The sequence below is a fragment of the Sus scrofa genome, chromosome 14 (assembly GCF_000003025.6).
Source record: "Sus scrofa isolate TJ Tabasco breed Duroc chromosome 14, Sscrofa11.1, whole genome shotgun sequence".
NCBI lineage: Eukaryota > Metazoa > Chordata > Mammalia > Artiodactyla > Suidae > Sus > Sus scrofa.
The window spans coordinates 11666614-11688531 of record NC_010456.5 but is presented as its reverse complement, the minus strand read 5'-3'; the positions used below and the strand labels follow the sequence as shown (position 1 = coordinate 11688531).

The 21918-nt window shown below is 49.6% G+C and overlaps 1 protein-coding gene across 1 annotated transcript in view; it reads left to right on the top strand.

The window, feature by feature from the left end:
• SCARA5 (scavenger receptor class A member 5) overlaps nt 1-21918 on the top strand; it is a 131708-nt gene that overhangs the window by 58805 nt on the left and 50985 nt on the right. Inside the window, 4 exon segments of the mRNA XM_005670449.3 lie at nt 13983-14048; nt 14051-14245; nt 14248-14619; nt 14622-14654. Of these exon segments, the coding sequence (XP_005670506.2) occupies nt 13983-14048; nt 14051-14245; nt 14248-14619; nt 14622-14654 (666 nt within the window).

Here is a 21918-nt window from a genome sequence, read left to right as displayed (position 1 = left end):
ACCTGCAACCTCATGGTTCCCAGTCGGATTTGTTTCCACTGCACCACGACAGGAACTCCTAATTTTGGTGGACTTTGGAGGATCGAGGTGGTTGCCATTTGCCTGGTACCTGGCCTGGCATGATTGAGGCAGAGGAATATTGCCTCTTGGGGCCAGAGAGAGGAGCTGTGGCCCAGAGCAGAAGGCAAAGTGCAGGCTAGCTTCAGGAGGGGCAGTCTCTCCCCAGCCAGAAAGCTTTCTTAAGATGTCAAAACTTCATAATATACAGAAAATAATTATATGTACAGGCAGACCTCAGAGATCATGTGGGTTTGGGTCCAGACCACCATGATAAAGTGAATATTGCAATATAGCAAGTCACAAGAATTGTTTGGTTTCCAAAAAGTGCATATAAAAGTTATGTTTACATTATCCTGTAGTATAAAGTATGCAATAGCATTATGTCTGAAAAAACAATGTACAGGAGTTCCCGTTGAGGCTCAGTGGAAACCAACTCGCCTAGGATCCATGAGGATGTGGGTTTGATCTCTGACCTCACTCACTGGGTTAAGGGTTTGCCGTTGCCAAGAGCTGGGGTGTAGGTCGAAGATGTGGCTCAGATGCTGCGTTGCTATGGTTATGGTGTAGGCTTGCAGCTGTAGCTCTGATTTGACCCCTAGTCTGGGAATTTCCATATGCTGTGGGTGCAGCCATTAAAAAAACAAACCAGAACAAAACAAACCCCCTAATTGCTAAACAATATTAACCATCATCTGAGCCTTCAGAGAGCTGTAGTCTTTTTGCTGGTAGTCGGGGGTGGGGGGGGGAGGTGGAAATATTGCAAGAATTTCCAAAAAGTGACACAGAGACACAAAATGAGCAAGCACTGTTGGGAAAATGATGATAGGCTTACTTGATGCAGGGTCACCACAAACCTTGAATTTGTACAAAAATGGTATCTGCAAAGTGCAATAAAGCGAAGTGGGGTAAAATGAGGCAGGCCTGCATGTATACACACGTATGCAATACACAACACATCTCTCTACAACCACTATGAATGACCATCTCAGAGGTTCACAGGAGACAAAATACATGACAACACCCAGCCCCCTGTCTGGGACTAGGTGGACAACCACGGATATTATTTTTCTCTCTTCCTCTGTTCAGTTCAGTGAATGAACCATGGGATATCATACTATCTACAGGTCTGTCCGCTGTGTGACCTGGGCAAGAGGGTCCCTCTGCCTAGGACTCTGTTTTCCCATTAGTGAAATAGGGAGGGGCAGCCACATGGTCGCCAAGGTACCTTTCAGGCCTGACGTTGTCATTTTCCTTCTGATTCCTGCTGAGACGGAAGTGCACCTTTGTGGGGTGGAAGGACAATGACAAGAGGTCCCATTGGGGACCACGGAAAAGGCAGTCCTGGAGGTTGAAATTGTGATGCCGGATTGATAAAGAGATTGTCCACATCTTGTGAGCATAGACGTCCCCCTCTGATACAGCAGCCTGCACTGGACCATCTCTTTGGAGCCCACACGATTAACCCCCCCAGCACTCCCCCCACCCCTTCCCCCTCCCCCCCCCCCCCCCCCCGGCTTGGTGAGCCAGGGAGCCAGGACAAAGCATATGAGCACAAAAGTACCTGTTCCACCACATACATTTCATTCTCATGCTGATGTAAGCATCTCACCTGTAGATCAGAACCCCTAAGTTTCCCCACAGCATCGATCTCTGAGGACTGCTGTAAAAAATAAGATTGGGGTGTGTTTTGGGTATTCCACGCATGGTAAAGTCTCCAGCGCAGTGCCTAGCAATCAGTAAGTCCTGAGTATGAAAGTTTCCTTTTTTATGAATTATTCTTTTTTTATCTTTTTGCTTTTTTGGGCCGCACCCGAGGCATATGGAAGTTCCCAGGCTAGGGGTCAAACTGGAGCTACAGCTGCTGGCCTACACCACAGCCACAGCAATGCAGGATCTGAGCCATGTCTGCGACCTACACCACAGCTCACAGCAACACCGGATCCCCCCACCCACTGAGCGGAGCCAGGGATCGAACCTGCATGCTCATGGATACTAGTCAGATTCATTTCCTCTGTGCCGCAATGGGAACTCCTATAAATTATTCTTGATTCAATGGAACTGCCTCATGTCTTAATAACATTCAAACTCTTATTTGTATTTTTTTTTTAAAATGAGAATGGTGCATTTGCTAGCCCATTGATGAGATTCTAGAAAGGAGTTTCTGCTCTGTGATGGGAGAGGGGCACCACATACTTAGAAGAGCTAGGCAGTAAGTGAAATCCAGCAAGTTAGGTTTCAGGGTTTTTTGGTTTCTTTGGTTGCTGTTTTATTCTCCTTTTCTAATAGAATGAAAACTGCTGGAGATAAGATCAAGTCTGGGCTCTAAAAGAGCGTACTGACACCACCACCCCCTTTCTGGATGGACTGCTTCTTACAGGCTGAGGGTTTTATTATATTGTATATTAGTAGTGACTCCAGCTTAAATGCCAAAGAAAGGTGCCTGGGGAGGAGTCCCTGTTATGGCTCAGCGGTTAACGAATCTGACTAGGAACCATGAGGTTGTGGGTTCAATCCCTGGCCTTGCTCAGTGGGTTAAGGATCCAGCGTTGCCATGAGCTGTGGTGTAGGTCACAGACGTGGCTCGGGTCCTGCGTTGCTATGGCTGTGGCATAGGCTGGTGGCTACAGCTCCGATTAGACCCCTAGACTGGGAACCTCCATATGCCATGGGAATGGCCCAAGAAATGGCAAAAAGACAACCACAACAACAAAAAAAGTGCCTGGAAAATCACTGAGCACATACCATGGGGCAAGTCACTTTATATATACATATTCCTTTTCATATTTTATAAAATATTTCATATTTTATATATGTAGTCACTTTGCTGTACACCAGAAATAACCCAATACTGTAATTCAACAATAATTTTTTTAAAAACTGGACCCTCCCCACCCCAAAAATAGTATTTTGATTCATCCAGGCTGACATCATGTTATTCAACAGTACTAAAGACTTCCTGGGAGTTCCCTGGTGGCTCAGTGGGTTAAGGATCTGTCATTGTCACTACTATGGCTCTGGTTGCAGCTGTGACGCAGGTTTGATCCCTGGCCTGGAACTTTTGCATTTGTGGGCCCAAGGGAAAAAAAAAAAAGGCTTTTCTATTTTTCAAGCTCCAATTCTAAGGGGCCACTGAGTCCTGGCAATATTATTTCTGTCATGTCTTGTATGTCCTTCTTCTCCATCCTAATAGGCTTCAGGCCCCTCCTCTGTCACCAGGACTCCAGCCTCCTACCCGGTTTCCAAACCTCCCCCAGGTCCTGTTCTTTCTAACTCATTCTCTGCAAGACTGACTGAGGCATCTAACAAGAATGCTGAAGAATGTTCACTCATGACACTCATTGTATCCATTCTTCAGATAATCTTAACATTGGGTTTGGGTTTTCTTTTTGCAGAGAACATTTGAAACACACTAGAACAGAAGAGTTTTACATTTTGAAACACACTAGAACAGAAGAGTTTTAAAACAGATTCTCTCCTTTGTGTACTCTCCTCCCTAAGGAAATGATACATCTCTTGATAGGAAAGCTTGTATTTTATTTTATTTCATTTCATTTCACTTTTTTTTTTTTTTTTTTTTTTTTTTTGTCTTTTGTCTTCTTAGGGCTGCACCCTCGGCATATGGAGGTTCCCAGGCTAGGGTCTAATCAGAGCTGTAGCCACCAGCCTACACCACAGCCACAGCAGTGCGGATCCGAGCCACATCTGCGACCTACACCACAGCTCACAGCAACACCAGATCCTTAACCCACTAGCGAGGCCAGGGATTGAACCCACATCTTCATGGATGCTAATTGGGTTGTTAACCACTGAGCCATGACAGGAACTCTGGAAAGCTTGTATTTTAGACCTCTCTGTATTTATCATTGACCAAATCCATATAGTGAGTTGGTCACTTACATACATACAATATACACAAGTATAAATGACTTAATGAATGATGATCAAATGTGTATCCCCGTTCAACTTCATCTGTGATCTCTTAGGGACAAAAGCGACTCAGGATGTGCACGGGGGAGTCTGCAGACAAAAGATGGGAGGAGAGCTGGCTCTTTACGTTGAGAGGGGAAGGGATGCTTCTTAGCTTAGCTTGAAATGTCCATGGACATCAGATGGGCCTGTAGTTTATTGTGAGAAGTGATCCCAGGAAGCAGGAGTTGGGGAGCGGGAGGGGGTCATAAAGGAGGGAAAACAGTGACAGGGATGTAGTCTTGAGCTGGCATCTGCTGTAGCTACTGGGTCAGTCCTGCCAGGAAGTTCTAAGCAGCTACGTGGTAAGAACAGCAGAGTCATCTATGGGGAGTGTTTACCCACCAGCTCCTGCCTGCATAGGTCAAGGTTTCCCGAGGGTCAAGGCCATGCATGGACGAGGTCCCCTGATTCTGAGACGTCACAGAAGCCCTGGGGGCAGACAGCCAGAGGTGGGAGGTGCAGATGAAGTGGGGTGTTGCCAGGACACCCCGACCCAAGTTGGTCGTTGTAGGTCTGGGTGGGCTGAGAGAGAGGAAGGCCTGGCCCAAGGGCCACCCTGCCGCCTCTGCCAGGAAAAGCTCTTCTATTTCTGAGAGGTGGGCACTTCTGAGCCTCCTTCCACCCTCCACTTCCAGTCATTCACTCATTCATCTGACAGCTCTTTATGGACCAGCTGCCAGGGTTCAAGCCTCTATACTAGGCACCATCTCAGTTTAAAGAGTGAGTTGCTTGGAGTTCCCATCGTGGCTCAGTGGCTAGCGAATCCAACTAGGAACCATGAGGTTTCAGGTTTGATCCCTGGCCTTGCTCAGTGGGCTAAGGATCCGGCGTTGCTGTGCGCTGTGGTATAGGTTGCAGACACGGCTTGGATCCCGGTTACTGTGGCTGTGGCTGTCGCCAGCAGCTACGCTTACATTAGACCCCTAGCCTGGGAACCTCCATATGCTGCCAGTTTGGCCCTAGAAAAGGCAAAAAGACAAAAATAAATAAATAAATAAAAATTAAAATAAAGAGTGAGTTGCTCATTCCACTTGCGAATTCCCAAAGAATTGGCCTCTTTCCTCTTAGATGTATGCTCCCCATCAACACGCTGGGTCTTCTGACCTTGCTGGGAATGATTCCAGATATTCTTGCCTCCGAAAGAGGGAACCTGGGGACAGCCTCCTCAGGAGGAGCCTTTTGACTTATCATTTGTCTTGGATCCCATTTCCACAGTAATCAACAGCAAATTATCAGAGATTCCGTCTGCTTGGACCACCAAAGGGAGCCCTTGTGCCAGGAGCACAGAATATCCAGCCACACCTCTGGGGAAAGTAACGACATCTTGGTGGGGTTTTTTCCTTTGAGGTTGTGCCAGGCCGCCCTCGTGTGGGCGCCCACGGCTGCTGCTGCCACCAGCCAGCATACGCTCCATGCCTCCTCCAGCTCCCAGCCTGTGCTCGTCAATGTGCCAGAGGAGGGGCAGTGTCTAAAGAGGGGGCATCTGGGAGTTCCCATCATGGCTCAGTGGTTAATGAACCCTGCTAGTATCCATGAGGATGCAGGTTCGATCCCTGGCCCTGCTCAGTGGGTTAAGGATCTGGCATTGCTGTGAGCTGTGGTGTAGGTGTGGTTCAGATCCCACATTGCTGTGTCTGTGGCATAGGCTACAGCTACAGCTCCGATTCAACCGCTTGCCTGGAAACCTCCATATGTGGTGCCTGTGTGGTCCTAAAAAGACAAAAGACAAAAAATAAAAATAAATGGGGGGGGGGCATCTGGGTTGCATTCCAGAGGGCAGGCAGTCTGCATCCTTCATGGCTGTTTTTTATATCCTGTCTGTAATACCTAGAATTGAGGAGTTCCCTTGCGCTCAGTGAGTTGAGGATCTAACGTGTCACTCCAGCAGCCCAGGTCACTGCTGTGGTATGGGTTCAATCCCTGGCCAGGGAACCTCCACATGGATGCAGCCAAAAAAAAAAGTCTAGGAGTTCCCGTCGTGGCTCAGTGGTTAACGAATCCGAATAGGAACCATGAGGTTGTGGGTTCAATCCCTGGCCTTGTTCAGTGGGTTAAGGATCTGGCGTTGCCGTGAGCTGTGGTGTAGGTCTGGACGCGGCTCAGATCCTGAGTTGCTGTGGCTCTGGCGTAGGCTGGTGGCTACAGCTCCAATTGGTCCCCTCGCCTGGAACCTCCATATGCCATGGGAGAAGCCCAAGAAATTGCAAAAAAAAAAGTCTAGAATTGGCCACCTGTGCATGCTTACTTAGAGACCTCTGCCAGTCCCCTGACAAAGGCCACTGTAGGCAGGCACGGAGGAGAGCACACCTATGCAGGCAAAGCTCTGGCCCCGGAGACACTGGTTGATGAGCCTTCAGACTGACAGGGCATCAAAAAGTTCAGGCCACCTGAGAAGCAAAGATGGAGACTCTGGCTTCTCAAAGGGGCCTCCTGCTGCTCTGAGCTGCAGCTGGAAGCTTCCGGCTCCCCCTGTGTGAATGAAGGGGCTGGTGGGGCCGCAGACAAAGCAGAAGTTTGTCTCCAGCCTGTAAATGTTTATCCTGGACATCCTGCTGAGCTAGGAACCAGGGCGTCTGGTACTTAAAAGTAAGAAAGTAAATAAGCTCACCCCAAACTTAGCAATCTGCTGCCCCACTCTTTGGGTCCTTAAGAAGGTGCACCCCCATCTGCTTCATTTCCTCTGCTTTAGCCCCGCACTTAGAAGACACAAATTCAAAGGTAAAATCAGCCAAAGTTTCAAGAGAGTGACTGCAGAGCTTTAAGCTCCAAGCATGTGGCCCTTTTGAGTGTGGGGCACTGTGTCACCAGACTGGTCACACGTCATGAGGCTGGCCTTGATTCTCTCTACCTCTTGGAAACAAGGGGACCCTCATGAAAATGTGCCTCACTTTAAGTGCTGAAGATCTGCTGATAACGTCTTTGTTATGCAATTCTCCACTTTTAAATTAATTTTCTATTCGTCGCATGTGGCCAGATCTCAGGAAATGCAGCCCATTGTTGCAGGCCACCTGAAGGAAAGCCCTTGTCATCTTTTTGGTGCTTAAGTGGACGTGCTTGCTTTGCAGTTTCGGTCCAGCCTCATCCTTTCCCAACCCTGACCTTAACGTGATGCCCTGTGAATTCTGATACCCATCTTGCTCCCTTCAGCATCATCAGCCTAAACAAAGGCGAGGCAGTACCACTGTGCGGAGCAGTGAAAGCGCCAGGCAGGTCCACCTCCTACTCACGGGGTGGCATTATTTCCTTGATTGCTCAGGTTTTGATTTTTCATCTGTGAAATGGTGATGCCATCGGCCTGTAGACTTAGGAGGACCTCATGAGAATTGTAGGGCACTTGACAGTGTTCTAGCCCCTGCCGCCCCAAGGGCTGCCTCCATCAAATTTAGATGCCACTTCCATGTCCCCCCACCCCACCCCCAGCCTCTCACAAATCCCCCCCACTTGCTAGGCTGGCACAAGGGCCTCTGCTCAGGTGGCCTGGAAAGAAAGCGGGGGGAGGGCAGATGCTTTCTGCTATTTTGTGTAAGGGGTGGCAGTGGAAGCAGGACCTTCAGAGACCAAGCAGCCTAAGTCCCCTTTCCCGCTCCGCCACCTTCCTAAGCTTCCTCATCTGAACATGGGCAGAATTCCTACTTCACAAGAGTGATGGGAAGAGGAAATGAAGCCACTTCTAGTAAGAGACTAGAACCCAGTTAGGCCCACAGCAGGTGCTTCATAAATGCCACCTTCTGCCTTGCGTCCCCATGTAGATGCTGGAATTCAGGTGAAACTAGCCATCCCTGCCGCATGTATAGAGGACAGAGGACCTGATTAAGGAACAGAGCATCCCAATCCATCCTTATTTTATGCTTCTGGCATCTGTGCCATCTCTGAGCCTCTTTTTTCACCCTCCTATGAGATTAGGAATACTTGCCGTGCCTATCTCCCAAGATTGGTTACGTTGAAAATTAAGAGAGGTAATGGATGTGAAATTTTATTTTATTTTATTTTGTCTTTTTGTCCTTTTTAGGGCTGCACCTGCGGCACATGGAGGTTCCCAGGCTAGGGGTCTAATCAGAGCTGTAGCTGCTGGCCTACACCACAGCTCATGGCAATGCCGGATCCTTGACCCACTGAACAAGGCCAGCAATCTAACCTGCAACCTCATGGTTCCTAGTCAGATTCGTTTCCTCTGCGCCACGACGGCAACTCCCGATGCGAAATTTTATACAAAGATAAAGGGTTGTTAACACCAATGCCCAACGTTTAGGTCACCAAGCCTCAAACAGAATGCTTAGCTTTCTTCCTTCTGACTCACACACACATCCCCTGCCTCGCTGGCACTGTGACTGTGCCTGGTGTGTTTGGGAAAACAGCCTGTCTGAAATGGTGATGCCATCTGCCTGTAGGCTTGGGAGGACCACGTCTGGGGCACCTTGACTTAACCAGCTCAAGATCATTTTTTTACGAATGTATAAGACAATTATGATCACAACATTGTAAATCAACTATACTTCAATAAAGTTTTTTGAAAAAGAAAAAAAAAGACAATTATAGAACAGGGGGCCAGCCCAGGGTGGGGTGTGGGTGGGAAGGCTGCAGGGGATGTGCCTGTAGAACCGCCTAGCCCTGGGCATGGCCTGAGGCGGACATGAATATGCGAAGCATTCATTATTACAGAGCGTACAAGGACATGCTCATGAGTATCCAGCAATTCAAACAGAATCAGAATCCGAATTAGAATCCACGATTCCTGCCAAACAGCCTGACTCCAGCCTGATGGGGAACGCAGTCCCATCAAAGCTGATTCCAGATTTGTGTGTCTCTGGTGAAAAGTTTATTTTGTGCCTTTTACCCTTTCAGAGGGAGCTCTGGAACCCAACTGCCTGAGCCCAAAGTCAGTCTCCTCCTTCTACTGGCTGTGTGACCTTGGGAATTACTCAACCTCTGGGTGCCGCAGTTCCATTGTTTGGAATAAGATGATAATAATAATAGTACTTATTGCACAGGGTTGTTAGGGGATTAAGTGTATTAATATAGGAAGCACTTAGAACAGTGCCTGGCACATAGTAAGTACTCAGGAAATGCCAGTTATAATTGTTACTGTATGATTTATTCTCCGTTTTGTGAAAGTACAAAAGTTGAAGAATAAAGTGCATGAAAAGTAAACACAGCAGGCAGAGAGATAAATGAACTGTTTGCATAAACATGAATTAAGAGAGTCACACTTGAAGAAGAACTGTTCCCTGTTGAGGACAGCAAACATCTGGAAGGAATTAAATGGGTGATGAGGAGGGGTAGGGGGTATTGTGAGCTGAGAACACACTGTGACTGTTGGAAGGAGATAATTCATTTCTGGGTGGGTAAGTGATCCCAAAAGAGGGAAGCTGCTCTGGGTTTCTACAGCATGATTGGAGCCCAAAGAATATTTTCCCCTCCAGAAAATTTTGTTCTGATTAGCCTGGGTATCTAAAATGCCTACGTCATTCCTTTCAGCTAATGCATTGCCTTGAAAATGCCACTTCCACAATGAGAATATACTAACGTTAAAAAAAAAAACAAAAAAACAAAAAAAACCTGCAAGGTACCATTTTGTATCTGTGAAATTAACCAATGAAAATTGTAATAGTACACTGAGGTTTCACAGAAACTGGCACATTTAAAAACCTATAATGTTGGAGTTCCCGTCATGGCTCAGCGGTAAGGAACCTGACTAGTAACCATAAGGACTTGGGTTCGATCTCTGGCATCGATCAGTGAGTAGGTTAAGGATCTGGTGTTGCCATGAGCTGTGGCGTAGGCTCGGATCTGGCATTGCTGTGGTTGTAGCGTAGGCCAGTAGCTGCAGCTCAAAGCTGACCCCTAGCCTGGAAACTTCCATATGCTATGATTGCAGCCCTAAAAAAGACTGAAAATAAATAAAAAAATCTATAATGTACATATAAATAGGTATAACTTTGGGGGAAGTGATTTGGTGGGAAATTTTAGAATTTTTTAAACTTTTTTGGTTTTTTTTTTATTCTTTTTTGTGTGATTTGGCTGGAATTTTTAGGAGTCTTAAAAATATCTATAACTTTTGCTCTAGTAATCCAACTCTGGCAATTTATTGGTAAAAAAAATTTTGAAAGAAGGAGAGTCTTTCTGCATTTATTTTCCATGATTGAGAATGGGTAAATTAAATTATTGCATCTCCTCAATGGACTCTCAGGCAGCCATCAAGAATATAATTCTAAATGACAGAGAGGCATTCCCTTGTGGCTTAGCGGTTAAGGATTCAGCGTCACTGCTATGGTGCAGGTTCAATCCCTAGCCCAAGAACTTCCACATGCCACAAGCACAGCCGAAAAAAAAAATTAAATTTAAAAAAAAAAGACACAGAAAAGGTTGGGGAAATGTTTATGAAATAATTGTATTAGGTTTAAAAAACCCAGAAATGAAACGGTAAAGATTGGATATGCACAGGGATGGCATTAGAAGAAGGAAATGGAAAGAAAACAAGTGTGCTTTGTTGGAGGTCATGAAATTGTGGATTTCCTTCTTTTATTTTAAGTTAAAATAGGTTGTGTAATGAACTATAATCAAAGACCCCAGTGAACTCTCTGGGGATGGGTAGCTGATTGTCGGCTGTCCCCACGTGGGCAATTTTCAGTCCAGTTTTCTGGGTGGAGAGAAGGGCCCTTAGAGCCGGTAGGTTCTGAAAGGAGGGGCTGATGGGCAAGGCTAGGGGCCTCCAAGGGCACAGGGCCCCAGAATGGCATGGAGACCACATGAAGGGGGAAGGAGGGACTGGTGGGAGCTGGCCGAGATGGGGAGTAGCGGAAATTGCCTATTTCATGATGTCGTCGCTGGCTGATCTGAGCAAGTGGAAGCTTAAACCCATCCTGTGACTTAAATCAAGTCATTGTGCTATGTCTCTTAGTCACTCACACAATCCCAATGTTAAAACCAGAATTTACAAAACACATGGTTTTTACTACTTCTGATAAGCTGCGGTGTCTCTTTGAATTCCAGGGTATCAAGAACAGAGACCGACACTAAAATATCAGGCTTTCTGGTTTCCAACTGTCCTGTCTCTAATACTTATCAACCCATCTGGGTTGAATATTGGACAAACACACCATCCAATCCTGGCCTGTGATGATTTCTTGGGCAGACAATTCCTGTGGTGACGTGGGCTGTGACTGGGTCATGGAATCATTTCCCCAGAACCTCTTCAGCTCACTTAGCAGAGTGGTGCATCAGTAGCCAGAACCCACTGGGCCAGGAGTTGGGAAGTGTACCATTAGACAGATTGCAAATTCTCTCCTGGCCTCAGTCTCTTTTTCTGTAAATTGAGGAAGCTTCACCAAAGACCGCATAGATTAAAATTATGACAAATGTCTGAAAAGCTCAGAGGAAGCTAAACTGGGTCCAGTTTGGGCCATATTAGAGAGTCTTAGGTCCAGAATGATGCTAATGATCCTTTTACCATTTTTGGATTAGTTTTTGCACACCTTGGAAAACCACATTTAGATCAAACCCCACCCTCTAAGGGGATGCTGACACACTGAGTATGTGCAAAAGAGGTTAGCCAGAACGCCTGGGGGCTTAGGAGCTAGTTATGAGACAGCCCGTGAAGGAACTGCAGATTTAAACCAGAAACATTATTATGTAAAGATGTGATAACTGTCTTTGAGATTCTGGAGAGCTGTCTTGTGGGGAAAGAAAAAATTCACTAGCCTTCTGTGACCCTGGAGGGCAGGGTCAATGGACAGATAATTACAGGGAGGCAGATGTGAAGTCTGAACAGAATGCAGAACATTCCATGAGTTAGAACTAACCGAAGGTGGAGAAATGGGTCTAAGCAGAGGCTGGACAGTGTGATTTTCTTGGAGATTAAAGTGCTGGGTCACTTTCTTGTGCAGCAGACATTATCACAGCCTTGCAAATTAAGTATGTTTCAATAAAACTTTTTTAAAAAGTGCTGAGGAGTTCCCAACATGGCTCAGTGGTAACGAATCCGACTAGTATCCATAAGGATGTGGGTTTGATCCCTGGTCTGACTCAGCAGGTTAAGGATCTGGTGTTTCCATGAGCTGCTGGGTAGGTGGCAGACATGGCTCAGATCTGGCATTGCCAAGGCTGTGGTGTAGGTGGGTGGCTGCAGCTCCGACATGATCCCTAGGCTGGGAACCTCCATATGCCAAGGGTGTGCCCCTAAAAAGACAAAAAAAGTGTGCTGGGTGAGGGAGAAGTTGAGGTGCCCATCCAGCACTGTGAGCCTCTGAATTTAATCTGAAATAACTTATCTCCTCCAGAGCAGCCACCATGAATGCTGTACATCCAGAAGCATCAGCCCCAGCCCCTTCCACCCTACCTTCCCCATTCCCATGATTCTGGAAGAGAGCTATTCTTTTTTTTTTTTTTTTTTTTTTTTTTGATCTTTTCAGGGCTGCACTGGCAGCCTCTGGAGGTTCCCAGGCCAGGGGTCAAGTCAGACCTGTAGCCACCGGCCTATGCCACAGCCACAACAACTCAGGATCTAAGCCCCTCTGTGACCTACACCACAGCTCACGGCAACACTGGATTCTTATCCCACTGAGCAAGGCCAGGGACTGAGCCTGCATCCTCATGGATCTAGTCGGGTTCATTTCCACTGAGGCACAAGGGGAACTCCAAGGAAGAGAGCTATTCTAGCCACATCTTCCACTGCTAGAATAAGCAGTACCAAGTTCTCCGACTCCTCATTCCAAGATTTGGAAGGCAGAATTCCCTCTGTGCCCCATCTGCACCCACCTCCTACTCTGCCCCACCCCCACCATTAGTTGCCATTTTCCTGGTGTGCAGAGCAGAGAGGGACACAGCTGTGGACAGTGCATTGCTAGACATCCCAAGAGGCACCAAGGTTTGTAGTGTGCCTGAGAGCAGTCCATGAGTGTCCAGGAGACACTGGATGCTAGATTATAATTATTAAGATGCACACTCCTGCATCAGCTATTCTAACCAAATAGCTGATTCTAACCAAGAAAAGGAAACCTCTCCAAGAGGAAAGGGTGGGAAATCAGCAAGATGGGTCGTTGGCCTGAAGAGGGAAATAGGGGATCTACAGAAGAGTCAGAGGCAGAGAGGGGAGGGCCTGGAGGTAAAAGTATCTGCACCGCCCAGGGGTAATGGGACCCTGAATTCAGTAGGCTGGGAATTAGCAGTGTTGCCCAGGGCCTGGCTGAGTCACTGGCTTGGTCCCTTCCCGCAGTCCCTAGCAAACTTGTAGGGAAGCATCTGGGAGCAAGCAAGCCCTGTGGGTGGAATCCTGGCTCCAAGACTTACTTGCTATGCTGCTTGGGGCAACGGTTACCAGCTCAGACCCTAAAAGGGGATAAGAAAGTACCTCCCTCCTAAAGTGGAGAGGATAACACACAATAGTGGTGAGCCACATGTACCTGCTGATAACCAGTCATTTCCAAAATACAGAAAGGACAGTTTCCAGTGGATCAACCTAATCCATAGATGCAGCCAGAGGTTCCCAAACTCATCAACACCTTGGGATTATCTCCAACTCTTCGTTCGTTTTGTTTTTTTAGGGTCGCACCCACAGTGTGTGGAAGTTCCCAGGCTAGTGGCCAAATCAGAGCTGCAGCCTCCCGCCTAAGCCACAGCCACAGTGATGCGGGATCCGAGCCACATCCGAGATCTCTGCCGCCGCTTGCCGAGGGCATCACGGGCTCTTTTTAACATTCCAAAGCCTGGGTCACCTCCCATACCCATCCAATCATAATTTCTGCCATGCCTGGTCAGGTGATTCTAATGGGCAGACATGTTTGAGGACCCCTGGCTGAGCACAGAGAGGCGCTAAGGTGTTAAAGCAGCCTACTGTCTATCGTCTACCTCTGCCTGCCCTTCATCTGGTGTTTATTGAGCACCTACTGAATACCGGGCTCTGGGCCTCCGGGGCGCCTCCAGCCGCCTCATCTCTCCCCTCTCCTCCTCCTACGCAGTGTCCAGGCCCCGGAGCTCCCCGGACGACCTGAAGGCGCTGACTCGGAACGTGAACCGGCTGAACGAAGCTTCCGGGATTTGCAGCTGCGGCTGTTACAGGCGCCGTTGCAGGCGGAGCTGGGCGAGCAGGTGTGGAAGGCGCAGGACGCGCTGCAGAACCAGTCGGACTCGCTGCAGGCGCTGGCAGGCGCGGTGCAGCGGCTGGAGGGCGCGCTGTGGGGGCTGCAGGCGCAGGCGGCTCAGAGTGAGCAGGCCGTGGCCCTGTGCGCGACCGCACGGGCCAGCAGAGCGACGCGGCGCAGCTGGAGCTCTATCAGCTCCAGGTAGAGAGCAACCGCAGTCAGCTGCTCTTGCGGCGCCACGCCGGCCTGCTGGACGGGCTGGCACGCCGGGTGGGCGCCCTGGGTGACGAGCTGGCCGACGTGGGCGGCGCGTTGCGCGGCCTCAACCACAGCCTGTCCTACGACGTGGCCCTGCACGGCACACGGCTGCGGGACCTGCAGGTGCTGGTGAGCAACGCCAGCGAGGACGCGCGCCGCATGCGCCTTGTGCACCGGGGCCTGGAGCTGCAGCTCAAGCAGGAACTGGCCGTGCTCAACAGCGTCACCGAGGACCTGCGCCTCAAGGACTGGGAGCATCCATTGCGCTGCGGAACATCTCCCTGGCCAAAGGTACCCGACAGCCGAGGCCCCCGGGACAGCTTGGGCTCCTCCTGCTCAGGCCTTCTTCCTGAACCTACCTCCCCAGGCCCCCTCCCCCTGTACTAAGTCTTGCACTTCCACGCCCCCCACCCCAGTGTTCTGCCCAAATGGGCTCTCTGCATTTCCAGGGCTGTGCAGGCTCAACCTCCTCCCTGCCCCTCTACCTCCATTCCCCACCCCACTTCCTCAGCGGATGGCACACTCCCTGTACACACCCCCAAGGCATGAGAATGGCCAAGGGTGGCTCATGCGGGACTGGGTGTTCAGGCTTAGATGCATCAACTCCAAGAGTTTTCGGCTGGGAAGGAAAGCAGGGGCTCAGGCTGGGAACAGAGAGGTGCTCCTCTAGTGTTCTGGAGCTTCCATGGTGTTCCATGGTGCTGGGCTGTACCCCACAGGCCACTAGGCCTGTAGTTGCCCAGTTTTAAGACCAAGAAAGAGCTCAGAGTCAGCAACTGAGACATCAGTGGTTTAATGATGGATGGGGGAGCTTGCAGGTCTGAAGCAAAGTCCCAGAGTGACACCCCACCCTGTGCAGCAAAGGGAGGCAGGTAGGAGGGGGCAGCAGTCTTTGCTCCTAGGGGGAGGGGAGATGGCTAATTATAGAAGGAATTGATGTCAGGTTGGCTCATGGGTTATCAGGAAACCAGCAGAGAAGCACTGCCCCTCACTGCCCCTTTGATAAGAGCAATCACTAGCTGGGGCCAGGGCAAGTATATAGGAAGGTCAGTCAGGGCGAAGGTGAAGCAGGCACTGGTTGAGTAAGAGATGTACAAAGAGCAAGAGAACGGCCATCTTGGACGGCCTGACCATATGCATGATGTTCCAGTGGGTAGAGCTACAGAAAGTTGGAGAATTCTAAGTTTGAACCTGGTCTTCCAGGCTGTTAAGATCTATATTCATCCAGATGGAAGAACGCACTTTAACAATTCGTTAGCTTCGTTTATTACTCTTGCACATCACTGTCAGAGGCACAGTTCACAAAATGCACTTTTCCTGCATGACCCCATGCTCAGAACCCTCTGTGGCTTCCCAAGATCTGCCTGGTTCGTTAAAAGCTCCTTAGCCTGACAGGGGACAATAATAAGGCCATTTTGAACTCCAGCTGCATCAGGTACCATGTTATCTCATAGGATGTCTTTTAAAAACAACCCTGATGTACTGAGGTCAGAAAGCTGCTCACATAGTCCAGGCTAGGAGATGATGGAGCCAGGATTTGGACCACGGCTTTTCTGATCCAGACTGATATACTTACTCTCACGTACCTGGCCCCAGCCTATCTTTCCTGCCTTCTCCTCCAGCTCTTCCCCTGGACCAAGAGTTGCAAACAGAGCTGTCTGCAGGGGCCACTAGAGCAATGTCAATGAGTAACATGACTTTGGTATTAGGGGAGTAGTAGGAGGCTATGACACATCCAGCCCATTTTGTTTTTTGGGTTTTTTGGGTTTGTTTTTTTGTTTGTTTGTTTGTTTGTTTTTTGCTTCTGAGGGCTGCACCCACAGCATACCGAAGTTCCCAGGCTAGGTGTCCAATCAGAGCTACAGCTGCCTGCCTTCACCACAGCCACATCAACGCCAGATCCGAGCCACATCTTCACGTACACCACAGCTCATGGCAATGCTGGATCCTTAACCCGCTGAGCGAGGCCAGGGATCAAATCCACGTCCTCATGGATACTAGTTGGATTCGTTTCTGCTGCACCACAACGGAAACTCCCTCCAGCCCATTTTGGCCTGGTGTTGACAAGGTCTTCTCATCTTTCCAGACAAACCAGAAACATGGAATGTTCTAGAAATTTTTAATTGTTTAACTCTGTGGGCCAAATACAGCACATCTGTGGCTCATACATGCTCCACAGATGGCCAACCTGCACCCCCTGCCCTGAGTGAAGCATCCAGTCCAATGGGACACATCATGTCACTGCCCCAGAGGCACGGCCCGCCTTTTTCCATTGCCTTAGCTTTACTTCAGCTGTCCCTCCTCTGGCCATGCTTCTTTTTTCCTCCTCGTCATCCAAATCCCGCTGGTCCTTCTGATCTCGCTCAAAACCCATCTCCCAAGAACCCTCTGGCCTCTCTAGCTCACTGACACCTCCGCCTCTGAGATTCTCTTATTTATCAGAGCAGAAAGTAGTCCTGATAGAGCTTTCCTTTTTGCATCATACTTTCCAGTTCACAGAGTGCTTTCGACACGTTATTTTATTTTCCCCATCACCACTATTGAAGTTTCACTATTGAGGGCAGGTCAGATTCCTGCAGAAAAGTGACTGAGGCTCCAGGAGGTAATACCTGGCTTGCTTAATGCCACATGACTTGAATTGATCAACCCCAGGACTTTTGTTTTCAACAACTTTAATAAGGTATAGTTTCCATGCCATCAGGTTCACCCGTTTCAGTGTACAGTTCAATGGCCAGGCCAGACTTTTAACCCAATGTCCAGTGCTCCAGCCGCCACAGCCCATCCACCCTCATCTGTCCACCCCTGCGTGCCCCGGCACCTCATAGTGTGATATATGTGGCTGGAACTCAAGAAATGTTTGTGAAACAGCTGTTACGTCTTGAACCTGTGCCACCAGAGGATTGATTTTATGTACTGGGTCACTTTGGGTTTCATTTCTCAGAAATGGCAGGAGAGCAGGAGGTAGCATGCCTTCTTCCAAGGCCACACCCCTGGGGTCTTAGCTTTTCCTTGACCTCCCCAGTCTGTTCGGTACTTACTAATAATAGCCGTGGCACCAAATCATAACCTACAAGCCAGACATTTTGTCGACATTCATTCTCTAAGTAGACATTAAAGACTGCCCACCCTCACATCCTGCAAAAAAGGCATTCTTGAACCCACTTTATAGTTGAGAAACTTTAATAACTTTCCCAGCGTTCCTCTCACAATTGGCAAGTGCAAAGCCAAGATGCAAAGTGGGTCTTTCTGGCTCAGAAACCATGTTTTTGTCGCTGGCCATGGGGCTTTCCAGGGTGGAGAGAAACCAGCTAGGAGCTGTGATAAGAGAAGTGAGGGTGGTCCCTCGGGTCCATTCCTGCATTTGGGGGCTAGTCCCTGCCAGGTGCTCCCCTGCCTTCCTCCTCCAGTCAGCAGACATCACCACGCTGCCCAGTGCAACCTCCTTGGCCTCACTGAACGTTCATATCCTGGTTCTCTTCATTTTTCAGTCCACTCTCCTAGGCTCAGTTGAAACGGCTCTGGGTCCACACATTCTTGGTTTTTTGTTTTTTTTTCTTTTTTTTAGGGCCCCACCCACAGCATATGGAGGTTCCCAGGCTAGCAGTCGAATCAGAGCTGCATCTGCCGGCCTGCACCACAGCCACAGCAATACCAGATCTGAGCCACATCTGTGACCTACACCATAGCTCCTGGCCATGACAGATCCTTAACCCACTGAGCAAGGCCAGGGATCGAACCTGCATCCTCATGGATGCTAGTCAGGTTCTTAACCCTCTGAGTCACAAAGGGAACTCCCTGGGTCAGGCATTCTTTTGTTGGAATCCTCCAGGTAATCTTCCTTTGGTTCTGAAACCAAGTGTCCCACTGACGTGTCATCTCAATTCTGCCCAGGCCTGCCTTTCAGTCTTCCAGCTTTGCCTTCTTGCTGGCTCTTCAGAGATGAACATGGCCTCTCTAGCTCCCAGGGCCACCACTGCGGCTGGGGTCTCCCTTTCTCACCTCGCTCTCTCACAGTTGCCAGGGACCCAGTTGGGGAGCTTAGAGCATTCTGTTTGGCATATTGAATGGTGCAAAACTGTGCACTGGCTTTTGGATAAGGGATGTTTGACTAGGTAAGCTTTCGTGCCTTTCTGTACTGCTGCCCGTGTGGCCTTCCTGCGCTAGCTTTGCCTGGTTCCTCTCTTAGTCTTGAAACACACACACATACATTCCCACTCTGCCCTTTCCTGGCTCAGAAGCCACAAATACTCCGCTATGTATATTTTTCAAATATGAGCTTGTTTATGTTATTCTTGAGCTTGACCCCAAGCAGTTTCATTCTCTCACTTTGTTACACAGTTTTCTAGGACTGGGTCTCTGGTTTATCTTTTGTGTACATTCACAGTGGTGCATTCTGTTTTCTGCCTTGGATTTTCAGCATTTATCACATCTGTTGAAATCTCTCTGTGGCTTCAAAGCCACAGAGAGATGATCAGACAGGGGAGGCGTCCTAGGAGGAGGAAAGCCGTCCAGAGAGGGGGGCCTCCCAGGAAGGGTCAGTGGGTGAGCAGAGGCCTGAAGGCAAGACTCTCCAGCCGTATGCAGACGGCTCTGTTTGCCCCCAGCCTGTTTTATAGACTCACAGAAGGTTAGAGTGACAATAGGGCTCGGAAATCTTCTGGTCTGTTCCTGTCATTTTGTAGTTGAGGACCTTGCATCTCAGAACAAGGAAATGACTTGCCTGCATCAAATCCCCAGCAAGTGGTCCAGCTGGACTAGCAGATCCATCTCTCAATTCATGAAAGCAAGTTGGCAAAGCAAATTTTGGGCTGCTTTTTCGAGGAAAAAAAAATACTATCTAGTAGCACAGAGGGTCCCATTCAAAAATGATCACAGCAAGAGTGGGGCTTTGGCTTCCAGGCTGGAACAGTGGGCCCTGGCCTTGGGGCACAGGGCGTGCTGGTGGTGGTGGGCATCTCTCTGAACAGAGTAGCCTGTAGGTGGGGTTTCCAGCCCACCAGAGACTGGTGGTGACCCCTGGGTGGGTTGCAGGGGGCTCTGTCATTTCGCCTTCCACATCCGATGACTCTGCTGAGGCGGGAGTGGAGGGCGTGCTGTGGGCATTAGCGGTCGCACCCAGCCTCGCCCACCAGCCCTTTGCCTGGGGCTCAGAGGAAAGCTGGCCTTGCAGGCTGGGGGAGCCGCAGCCCTGCGCACATGCTCGGGGTCATGGAGAGGGTGCCGGGAATGAAGGAAGTGAGAGAGCTCACAACCATAAATGACTATAAACGTAATAGCGCTGAGAATCCAGAGCCCAGTGACATCAGGGCAGTGGAAGCGCAGAGTAATCTGTGGATGGACCCCACCTCCAGCAGCCGCCTGGGCTTAGCATGGTCTGCAGGGGTGTTTACATTACAATCTTGGTCACTGTGTGGCTGGCTTTGGGCTCGCTGCATCAGCTGTCATGGTCATTTGTTCTTGGCGGGTCACAGTCCAGATTCCAGCACACACGAGTCCCACAGTCCGTCTCTCGTGCCAGGATCCGGGAAGGGAGAACGGGTTGCTTTTCCCTCCCTGTTGGCTGGTCCCCAGAAGAATCCTGGTGTTTTTCCCAAATGCTCCATCCCAAATCCTTTGTTCTGTTCTGGAGGATGCTTCCAGCTGGAGCGGCTCAGCACAGCCAAGCAAGGACAGAACAGCACTGGGGGCAGCATAGGGGGTGGGCTAGACCAGTGGACAGGCTCAGAGGGGGCCCCCGGGGCACAGGGCCAGGAGGTTCCCCTTTCCTCCTCCCAGTCCCTGAGCACCTTGTGGAAGGCGGTGGAGAGAGTTGCTGGCACAGGGGACCGGAAGCTCCATGGAGGGGTTCTGGGATGTTTTCATGACAGAGAATTAGATTCTGCTCCTCCTTGTCCTAGCTCACTTCTGCTCCAGTGATTAAAAAAAATAATAAAGGTGAGACAGTGACAGTGCAAACGCTGAGAAGTTTAAAAGCTCATCCAGGGACCACTGGAACCACTGATGCTGTAACAGCATCTACGATGGCCCAGAAGTCATCCCTTGATTCTGTCCTATGGACTTAGCACTGTGTGAGGCCCAGGGCCACAGAGAGTGGGGCTCTGGCCCTGCAGGTAGGCCTGTCCTCCTTGGGGACCACAGTCTGAGGGGAGCGACAGTGGCTGGCATGTGGCATAGGGTGCTCCCCTGAAGAGTGTGTACACAGTGATGTCCGAGGCTCCTTCTGGCTCTGCGCCCTGGTACCCTCAGACATCGGAAGGGTGAGCTTGAAGGTGAACTTTAGGGCCAAGACTGATGGGCCTCTTAGAAAGGAAAGGATTTGGCCAGTGTTTGGGGACACCATGAACAGAACGTTTATGCCAAGATGGAAGAGTTTGTGTCCAGGGGTATCAGACAGTGAGTCTGCAGAAGCAGGGGTCGGGTTGGGAAAGGTCTGCTGGGTCACCATCACAGGAAGCTGCCGTGTTGTAGTGGGAGGGGCTGCAAGGGTTCTGGGTCATTTGCCTCTAATGAAATAAATTGGACAGCAGTGTGCAAAGCGAGTTCAAGAGAAAGGCTGAAGACAAGGAGGTATTTTACAAAGCTGGGAGGACCCTGATGAGTGAGGCGGTGAGGAAGGAGGTAGAGATACACCTGGATAATCACCTGGGTGACAGCCTTGTAGGGGGCGGGGCAGAGGAAGGGGGAGTCCAAGCAAGCGCCAGACTGTTAGCCCCAGCTTCTGAGAAATTGACAAACCCAAGAGTGCATCATCACCCATGGGCAGTGGTTTGAAGAGGCGCTTGGTCCTCAGAGCTCCAGGCAGCCTGGCCCCATGAGACTCAGATTGGCCACGACCCAGGCTCTTCTGACCTGGCCAGTACCACCTGAGGACGTGACTAAGACTTGAAAAGCAGCACCCCCCTTTAACTGTCCACCCCAGCTTCTCCCCAGTGATGCTCTAGGACAGGCCCTCCCGAACCCCTTATTTGTGTCTTAAAAACTATATCCACGTGTAGCATGTTTTTCAGACCCAATCTCCCTGAATGACCCAGCCAAGCTTGCCACTTAGAATAACCATCCTTGGGCATCTCAGAGTGGTTCTGATGAAGCATTGTGCAAAGTGGGGTACAGGTGGCCAGGAAACCACCAGGTAACCTATAAAGATTGCCAAGCCCCTTTACATGCACCAGCTCCTTGATTTCACATACTCCTCATGACGAATGCCCGAGGCAGGAATTTTTACTTAGATTTTGGAGAACCAGGACCTGAACCCAAGATTTTCCATGTCTGCCCACCAACCCTACCTTCCACCTGATCTCTGTGCCACCTCGATTCTTCGCCATGAGGGTCAGTCCACTGGGCAGCATCCTCTTTGCCAGAATTAGTCCTGGGAGGGTCCATACGTTGGGTCAGAGCAAATAGAACAAAGGGAGGGTGTGGTCCATGGCATTTTTGACCTGCTTAATTCCTGGAGTGCTGGGCTGGCTCCCCCAGGGAGGGGTGGAGGGGGCAGAGAAGAGTAAAAAGAGGTTGTGCTAGAGGCAGGGAGGGTGACTGCCTTGTAACTGCCAGAGCA